Below are 10,150 nucleotides of genomic sequence, written 5' to 3'. Positions count from 1 at the left end.
GAGTTTCACTCGTATCAGGGTATGCTTGAATGAGAATTTTGTATTAAAAATGTTGATTTTGTAATAAATTATGAATTTTGACTATAAAATAGCCATTATTGTGTGTGTCTATCAAATAATACACATCACACCCATACCCTATATGTCAGAGTACATTCACTATGAATCCAAACCTTTCTCATTTGTCCATAGACAATAAAGTATCTATTCTATTGGCTATGATCAGCCAAACTTTTCTTTTAAGAAATACAAATTTGTACTTTCACTTGTGCCTTTTTTCACCATACATACAACAGCCAACATGATTCAGGTAGAGATGAGATTGGGCAACATCAAAGTGTTTTAATGTTCTGTTTATTGTGAATAAAACTCTATACACACAACAATTATACATTGACAGCTCTGTGTACATGTATTCTGATTTGAGTGAAGTAAAATGGTCACATGACAACTTAGGACAAGGAGAACTGGAATATACTTTCTTCTGATGTGTAATTTCTCTATCTAGTTCTGCATGTCCAGACTCAAGTAATAAAGTCATCTCCAAAAAGTTGTAACACAAATACAAGTGAAATGGTTCATGATGAAGACTGAATAATAAGGTCTAGTTTATATACACCAATTTATCTCACTGTCACAAACTTGTAAAACTTTTAACTTAAAACGTCACACAAATGTCAAGTTGAGAGCAATTATTAAAATCAAATCTATCCTGACTGTAGAGTGTGTGTGTGTGTGTGTGTGTGTGTGTGTGTGTGTGTGCAGGGTTTGAAATTTACTTGTCTTACCAGTGGTCCATGTGAACCACTAAGTTCTCATTTTAGTGGTCCATCTCGCATGAAGTTTTTTTCCGTCATTTTCTGTATCTGACTGGTCTATGGAGACCATATGGTTGTATGGTGTGTGTGTGAGTGTGTGTGTGAGTGTGTGTGCAATGTGTGCGTGCGCATGCGCATGCGTCTGTGCGTGTGTGTGTGTGTGTGTGTGCGTGCATGTGAGTGTGCATGGATAAATGTAGCATACTGATGTGAGAAAACTGACTTTAAAAATGTCACAACATCATCTGTGTAAAATATAGTTAAGGCACATCAATTTTACACAACACATGGAAATGTCTGTAGCAAATATCAACATGTATATAACCAAGAAAACGCACAACAGAACAACAACATAATGTTTGAGTCTTTCAATAAATCTCTGGCACATTATTTTGAAACAAAATCTGTGATGAGATTTCAAATCCCCCCATGTTTCATCTTTTGGTCACTTTTTTTTTTATATCACTTGCATTGCACATTCTGAATTGTTTCACTTCAGATTCACAATCGAAATTTGTGTGGTTTGTTTTTTTTAATACAAAAAATGAACAATAATGTTGCACAATGACAATGTATAAACAACATTGAGACACTCATAAAACAGTAACAACATATGATAATAAAGAGTAACTTTATACATGAATTGTTTGGGTAAGAAGCCCACATCATGTCACTATCAAATATTCAAATCAAATGAAGTCTTTGTTCACAATGTAAGTACAATATATTGGATGAATGGGTTATGACACTTTGATTTCTTCTAGAATCTTCACATTCCTTTACTGGGCAATGCAAGGATTCATTCTTTAAGACAGCTTGGATTGGTGGATAAACTGTAATAGCTACACATTTATAAATAAGAATGGTTTCTCTACTGTCTATAGACTTTGGTCTCTACTGCCTGTAGACTGGTTTCTACTCTATAGACTTTGGTCTCCTGGTTTCTACTCTTAAAGACTTTGGTTTTCTACTGCCTAGAGACTCGGCTTCTATACTGCGTATAGACTAGTTTCCCCAGTGCCTTATAGCTTTGGGGTCTACTGTCCATAGACTTCGGTTTTCCACTGCCTAGAGACTTTGTCTCTATACTGTCATAGAGTTGGGTCCTCTAATCCCTATAGACTTGGACGCTATACTGCCTACAGACTTGATTTCTATACTGCCTGTAGACTTTGGTTCTCTATTGCTTTTGGTTTCTCCAATGCCTTATAGCTTTGGTGGCTGCTGCCAATTGGCAATACACTCTGGAATAATTATCTTGTAATGCTAAAATATGGTTACCCAAATATCAAAACTTACTGACTGTTACTATATATTTGATAGGTAAAATCTTTAGTGAAACATGCCAACACTGAAGCCGATCTTTTATTTCAGAATTTGATTAATATTTCAGAGAATGAAATGGAATTAGTTTGTTCAAGGTTTTGAATAGACTGTAAGATAAAGATTCTGTTTACCTGCTAACATGTACGATAAGGAAAAGTAAGTATGTTTTATACCTGCTTATATGTAGTCTAGATGTTATCTGTGCCATCCAATCTCAAGATCTCTCTTCACCCCCTGTCTAACTCAATGACAAAAATCATGAAGTTGTTCAGGCAAATGAGTAAATGCCAACTTTAAGAATGATGTAAATAATGTATAAGCAACATCCGATGTGATAAATATACCATATTTGGACATTATGTGCCATATTTGGACATTACTGTGCCATATTTAGATATTACTGTACCATATTTGGACATTATGTAATTTCCAACAATAAATGATAACTTATCATTGGGCAGAATTCTGTGATTGATTTAATGACTGTGAGTATTTCGAATTTGAAATTTCATCTCAGCACCTCGTTGAGCTAGACGTGAGAAGAGATTTGAAGCCACAGATAGCCTCTAGACTACCTGCTTACATGTGTAAGCGAAAATTCTGACAGTCATGGTTAGCAATCACCTGCTGGGAATATTATTATTATTATTATTATTATTCACACCACATACACACAGGTAAACAAAACAATACAACTGCATAACTACGATGAAACCTGTTCAAAAGTTTCAAGAAAAGAATACCTTATATTAAGTTATATGTTCATTGTTTATTTGAATTATATCAGGCAGTGCACGTAAAGGGCAATCACACGAAGCCCCTGAGACCACAGGGGACAGGAAGAATATATGTGAAGATTTACATGCTGTTTGAGTACTTTTTTGTTCAATTTACAGAAGCTTAGGTGTGTGGCAGACAAATTGACACTTTAAGTGTAATCCTTGAACATTGGCTGGTAACGACTTTGAACAAGCCATATGAACCAAAATTGGGGATTTATTTTGGAATTTAATTTATTGAACAACTTGAATGTTTTGTACTTGAAAAAACAATGTGCAATAATGCATACAAAGTCATTGTTTGTAACTCAATAAATTGCAAAAAGATGCAAAAAGTTTGTTATTGTACATAGAATAAAATTTTTACACGTTTAAAAAAAAATGTTTTGCAATTCATTGACTTACAAACAAGGCATGTTGTTTTTTCAAGAAGACAAACACAACAAAGTTGTTTTATCAATTAAAACTGAAAAATAACTACCCCAATTCTCATCCATATGGCCACTTTAAAAAAGCATGAGAATAAAATACATGCAATGTTTATATCCTCATATCTTTTGGTATTGAACACAAAATACTGGTAGTAAAATAAAACTGCAAATCTTTACATATATGCCACCTCCCTATACTGAGACACTTTCAAATTTGTGTAAAGTGCATTCTTTGAATCTAGACACCTCATATAAACACTCAAACACAGTAGAAGCGGTTCATATTTTCACTTATCAAAGAAGTACAAATCGTGGCATTCAACATAAAACAACTCTAAAATTCACCATAAAAAATAGGACCTAATGTACAACAGTCAGGCAGATGAACATTGTGTAAGTGTACCACTCACAATATGTAAATGTCAAATTATGTAAATTACTAGAGTAAAGATTTACAATGTGTGCCTCTTGATTTGAATATTATCTACTCTAATCTCTCTCTATTTGGACAAGTATATAATCTAAATACTTTGAATCGGCATAAAAGTGTACTTTTTTGGCATTTTTCTCAATACTGTGAACTTTCAAGCAAATTAGTAGCATGAATTTTAGAAAAAGTTACTTCTAGTAGCAAATATATAGATTGTACAGTCATAGCTCTTCCATTTTGTATCAACCCACACAATGTATGTTTCTTATACTATAAATTTAGTTTACAGAGGAGAGCCTGAGGAGGGAGTAATGTATTCAGATTAAACAGCCAAGTTAACATATGCAAAAATAATACAAGTATAAAATGGTAAGTTTTTTTTTTGCTGCTAGATGGTATATAAAAACCTTTCAATCTACAATAAAACACAAGAATGTCAGCCACAATTGTAATTTTTTTAAAAATTGCACAAGCAGTTCTTGTCTAGTAAATACAAAACGTTTCAATTTAAGACGAGAAAATATGAATCAAGTTTAACAATGATCAGAAAAATTTGACATCACTTGAATATTTCAATTTTTTTTTTCCTTGGATATATAACAATCCTTCATTTTGATGAAAGATCCTTGTACTACTTAGTATAATTTACTTCTTATAATATCTGAATAATAATAATAATTACATTACTTTATACTCAAAAACAAAAGATGATTTCTTTCATAAGACAGAAAATACTATTAGTACATTCACCTTGTACTAAAAGATGTCGTCAAAATTTGTTCTCTTTCAGAGACAAACATGTTCTATTTTGTTAACATATAGAACTGTAATCTTCAGCTTTCTCCCCTGTAGCAGTTTTGTTCTTTACTTCACTTTGACTTGAGAATGTTGGGCTAATGCTGTCTTGAGGCTGGGCAGCACCTGAGCCTGTAAGTAAAAACAAATTTGTAGTAAATTATATCACCGATTTCAGTGAAATGTTTCCATCATTCAACTTTATAAAATAACAGTCTTTAGGTGGATAAGCATCAAAAAAGACATGATTGTGCACTTTGGGGAAGAATTGTGAAACTTTGCTACATATGTACTACATTGCTTCTTTACTATTTTCTGATATAGTGTCAATTGAACAGCGCCCTCATGCGGCATACAGCGCCACCTATAGGTTATGCAGTATGTTAGCCATGGCAAATTTAGTTTTTTTTCCACTGTAACAGCTGAAATGTATGCCAGAGTATGCTAGCTAAAGTACAAACTGTAATATGTCAGTAGTTCGCAAAGATACAAAGATTGTGATTTCTTTACAAAAAAAAACCTGTTCTTTTATCTCTTTTGTGAGAAGTCTTTCTGCAACTCTATGTATGTGTGCTGAGAATCAGATTGGATGGAATCCATAGCTTCTCCAACATTCTCAGTTTAATTCAAATAGTAGTCTGCTTCTTCTGTGTTTGGGAGTTTATGTCTCGGAAACTCATGGTGTTTGTTTGCCGTTACACTTGCGTTTGATTGTTGTTACACCTATTCTCATTGACTGTTTCTTGTATTGTCAAGTGTTTGACACATATGATGAAAAGTTCTGAGGCACTGGGAACTTCTCTCATCATTTGAGAAAATCATTTTTCTCAAAAGAGAAACATCATTTCAAGGGAGCTTTGATGAGTAATCTATAAAAAAAAAAACCCGGTCAGTTTTACCTGAACTATGTCCATGAACCTCTTCATCAGTACTGTATTTAACACTTGGTATAACTGATGCATGGTCAATGACTACATTAGATATACTATGAAGTTCTTGATTGTCTCTTGTATCATCTCCATCTTCTTCATCAATATTGAGATCATCATCTAAATCTTTCTGCATCTTAGCAAAGTTGATAAAGACCTGTAACCGATGAAAGAAGACAAAGTGAGCTGCAGACAAAATTTGTGTGAATGCTGAAAAATTCCAACGTTTTAGTAAAGCATGCATTTAAATCGTGAGCATCCTGAAGGTTAAGAATAAAGCATGTCTTGAAGCAAATCTCCATGTTGCATACTTCTTACATTTTGTACAAATTAAAATAGGGCCATTAAATCTAATGTCGTATGCTTGTTAAAAGACAATGTGTAGTGTGTGATATGTAACCATTTTTACACATTTTAAATCAAATGATGTGCTAGAAATATCATGATTTTCACATTTGACCTTGAGGGCCAAGACCAATCTACATGTTCTCAACAAAAATGTCCAACTCAGACAATATGGATTTAGACATTAAATTTTGAATGAAGTCTCCATGTATCATGGTTTCTAAGATCTTGTACAAACAGAGGATTTTTTCCACATAAAATAAATGACTGTCATACAGTTATTTTTGAAAAAATCCGACACAAAGTGACAAGCAAATGTACCATATGAGATCTCACAATTGTGCCAAGTTTGAAAATAAAATTTGTTCAGGCAAGACAGAAACTGTTGTGACTGGAGGCACACACACGCATGCATGGATGATTCCCTCGGGTCGGGTTGGGTCAGGTTGGGTCAGACCATCAGATTCACATTACATTCATTTTATTTTGGCCATACTATATTTCACCAACACACTATACAATTTTTGTAAAGTTGTATTGTTGTGTAATGATCTGTACAATGGACTGACACCAAAAAACTGAACTACCAACACACTCTAATATGACCTTACCTGATCCAATGTAGTCTGACTAACAGAGTAATCTTCTATGAGTAGTCGATTTTTATTGGCTTCCATTGCACCAAATAGTTGTGCTAATGATGTCTTATCTGATGGCAGTTGATACTCTACCATACTGTGGTGTTTCTCTTTCAAAACTGCATATGGGAAAGTAGTTTTGACAAACTGTATAACAGACTGTAAGTCTACTGTGTCTGTGTTGGTGTTCCTTCCAATACGTATAGTTAACATGTAGCCATCACCAAATCTGTAAACGAAGGGTTAAAATATGACGATTGTTAATAATGTTATAAATGTACAAATAAGTTCACTATCGTCAAGCTTGAATCATGTGATTCCCTAAACTGAGGTAGCCTTTACAATGCTGACAAGATCTCATTGAAAATTGGGAATTATCTCATCAGATTTTTTACTCAGAAAAACAAATAATTATTCATTCTATTGTGCTAAAATATCTCAAATGCAACACTGGTTGAATATAGCACACTTAGTAAACACTTGCACAGTAAAATTTGAAACCTGTCTAATTAACATATTTCAACCCATTCTCACATAACATGATTTCTGATAACAAACTTATGTGCTGCTGCAAACAGGATGTTAATGGACTAAAATTTTTACATGTAACTACATAGCTGTACAATTGTCTACTGCTATGTCTAAAGGATGCAATTCTATATCTTACCTGTTTTTCAGATGTTGAGTACTTCCCAAACATTTAAATCGTCCATTGACCATGATAGCTAGACGACTACATAATGCTTCACATTCCTCCATGCTGGAAATTTACAAAAATTACAAAATTAATGAACATAATGAGTAATATTCTACAAAAATGTTGAACCCTTTGGTATCATTTTTATCCAAGTTTACATTTTAAGGCATGTTTAGAAATGCGATTTCAATCTCTTTCAAGTTTACCCACAGTATACCAAACATTGAAATTTGAACATCCCATCATTTCATTAAAAAAAATTTCAGGCAATTAAGTTACAATGGTAAGGCACCACTGATAAGCTTAGAACTATAATTATCCAAAAACTGTGGGATTCAAATATTGGAGTTTAAGCTATAGTTTTGTGTCAGTAAAGGCAGTAGTTGGTTTTTTTGTTTCACACACTTTACTAACATACCTGTGAGATGTCAGAATATCTGATCTGCCTTCCTTTAACACACTTTACTAACATACCTGTGAGATGTCAGAATATCTGATCTGCCTTCTTTTAACACACTTTACTAACATACCTGTGAGATGTCAGAATATCTGATCTGCCTTCCTTTAACACACTTTACTAACATACCTGTGAGATGTCAGAATAACTGATCTTCCTTCCTTTAATACATTTGTAATACATTTCCATAGGAACCGTTTGGCTTTAGGATCCATACCAGTGGTAGGTTCATCCTACAAAGGACAATATGTGTGATTTATCAAATGTTCACAATATGATACAAGTAATATATTTTCACTAGTTAAGAGCAAACGGTTTGATTCATACAGTGCTGTTATATTGAAAACACAACAAAACATGAAATTTTAGTCGAGATCTTAACATCAGTTTTAGTAACATTTGCATACTCTTCTTGAGTGACAAGTCTCTGTTCACATAAATCACATGGGCAATAATGATTTTCATGAAATACCAGCGGAACTTGACATTCATTCTAAATCTAGCTCTTATGTCAAGAGGCTATAAAACTGTTCTTATCAAACGACAGGTCTCTTTGCTTCTAGCATGCTGTGCCAAGTGCTATTAATCCAATTCATTTGTGTACTTTTTCCTGTCTATAACGGGTTCCGTTTGTCCACGCCATACTGTCAGAAGTTGTATCTGGAGTCAAAATATTTTGATCATTTTCCATTTACGTGAATTCCCCATTCCCACTGCTGGATACATTTTTTTGACTTAAAAATAAAACTACAGGATTTATTGTCACTATTCTCCAATTCAAATCTTTTGTTTATACCCCATCCACCAACTTCTTATTCACTTTTACTCCGAAGTGTTTATTACCACGAGTTTACTATACTTACCAAGAAGACCACAGGTGGGTTTCCAATCAGTGAAATGGCTGTTGATAGTTTACGTTTATTTCCTCCACTGTACTCTCCAGCTTTGGTGTCAGCATATTTGACAAGTCCAAGTTTACGAATTCCAAATTCAGCCACCTGTTGATATTAAGTCATACATTGATAAAAATGTCTACCTTCAGGGCCTTTGATCGCATATAAATTAAACAGGATTGCAACATTTGCAGAAAACATTTTACATTTTGTGCAACTCGTTCAATTTTTAATAGTCACATCAGAAAAGTGAGAACATACTAAGAGATTTGATAATAATACAATGTCTTGCTGCCTTCTTTTTATCATAATCAACATTTCTCCTGTAAAGGCTCAAAAAAAACGTAGAAAGAATACTGTTTCTGATCTGGATAAGAATTTACACTTCTGACAAATTGAGAAAGGAGGCTACGAGTTTCAGTAAACTGTTACCTTTTTTTGCATTTTGTTTCCTTATCCGGTTAACGAGGCTACAACTTTCTGAAAACACAGCAGGAATATATCAACTTACCATTTTGATATCTTTTTCCGGAATACCTCTCAACCTGGCATAGTATTCCAGATGTTCCCGTCCAGTGATCAGATTATCCAAGGCATCAAATTGTGGACAATAACCCATATTTTGATGTACATGTTTCATTTGATTCAGGATACTATAGTGACTAAGATAAGCTGTACCAGTGGATGGACGTATCTCTCCTGTCAACATCTTGAAGGTAGTGGTTTTACCAGCTCCATTCACACCAAGTAAACCAAAACACTAGAAAACAGAAGAAACTTATATTTAGCTTACTTTATTTTCAATGTCATCATTTCAATATAATGGCTGTCTGATGAAGATTACCATGCAAGTCATTTAAGGAATGGAAAATAAAAGTAGTTTTATGGAAAATTTGTGTAATGAAAGAAATGAGTGTTGTGCAATGGTTGAACCAAGTACTTTGTAACAGCTAATGGTTGGATGGAATTCATGAGCCAGACATGTAATACCATACACTTCCAGAAAACATATTTCTATGGGCTTAGCATAGACACAGCCAGATTCATCGTAGATGTTTTGTGCCATACCTCAGATATGGCCAGTAGGCTTTCACTATTCATTATTGCCTAATAGAAAAATATAGAATATATGGACTATATACCTGGCCTGCTGGAATGCCAATACATAGTTTATCAACTGCTACATTCTTCTTGCCTGTATGAGTTCTGTAAACCTGAAACAAAACATAATATACACGTCATTCTTTAATATCAATATAAACAATCAAGGGATACCTGCATGAAGACCTAGTTATAGTCCAAGGCTTACATTTCACACACTTCTCTCTAATGCCAGGAAAGATAGCACAGTGCATGTTGTTATCACAACTCAAGAGTGGCGCTGTTACATGTCCCATACCTAAAGTAGACACCATTCAATTCAACAGTTTTAAAAAAATAGTGAGTTGTTGGTGATCAAACAATTAGCTTGAATGCCTCTCATCACCGTAGTCTGAGTTTAACCTGCATGGCAATGGCTTAATTTGAGAAAAGATTAACCACATCTGTGTGTAAGAAGAGCAATGCTTAGTTTCACCTGAGTGAACAACACAGGTTTTCCCCAGGTACACTT

General features: G+C 34.0%; 1 protein-coding gene across 1 annotated transcript in view; it reads right to left on the bottom strand.

Annotated features, from left to right (window-relative positions):
* Positions 1–937: 937 nt before the first annotated feature.
* Positions 938–10,150, bottom strand: part of LOC144436218 (phospholipid-transporting ATPase ABCA1-like) — a 55,594-nt gene continuing 46,381 nt past the window's right edge. Inside the window, exons 44-51 of the mRNA XM_078124950.1 lie at positions 9,681–9,752; positions 9,050–9,298; positions 8,509–8,643; positions 7,775–7,878; positions 7,159–7,251; positions 6,465–6,720; positions 5,479–5,665; positions 938–4,711 (exon numbers count right to left, since the gene is read on the bottom strand). Of these exons, the coding sequence (XP_077981076.1) occupies positions 4,596–4,711; positions 5,479–5,665; positions 6,465–6,720; positions 7,159–7,251; positions 7,775–7,878; positions 8,509–8,643; positions 9,050–9,298; positions 9,681–9,752 (1,212 nt within the window). The 3' untranslated portion in view covers positions 938–4,595. The remainder of the gene's footprint in view (positions 4,712–5,478; positions 5,666–6,464; positions 6,721–7,158; positions 7,252–7,774; positions 7,879–8,508; positions 8,644–9,049; positions 9,299–9,680; positions 9,753–10,150) is intronic.

Source organism: Glandiceps talaboti, chromosome 6 (assembly GCF_964340395.1).
Source record: "Glandiceps talaboti chromosome 6, keGlaTala1.1, whole genome shotgun sequence".
In the NCBI taxonomy this organism is placed as follows: Eukaryota; Metazoa; Hemichordata; class Enteropneusta; family Spengelidae; genus Glandiceps; species Glandiceps talaboti.
Note: the sequence above shows the minus strand (reverse complement) of the source record. Positions and strands in the feature narration are given on the sequence as shown.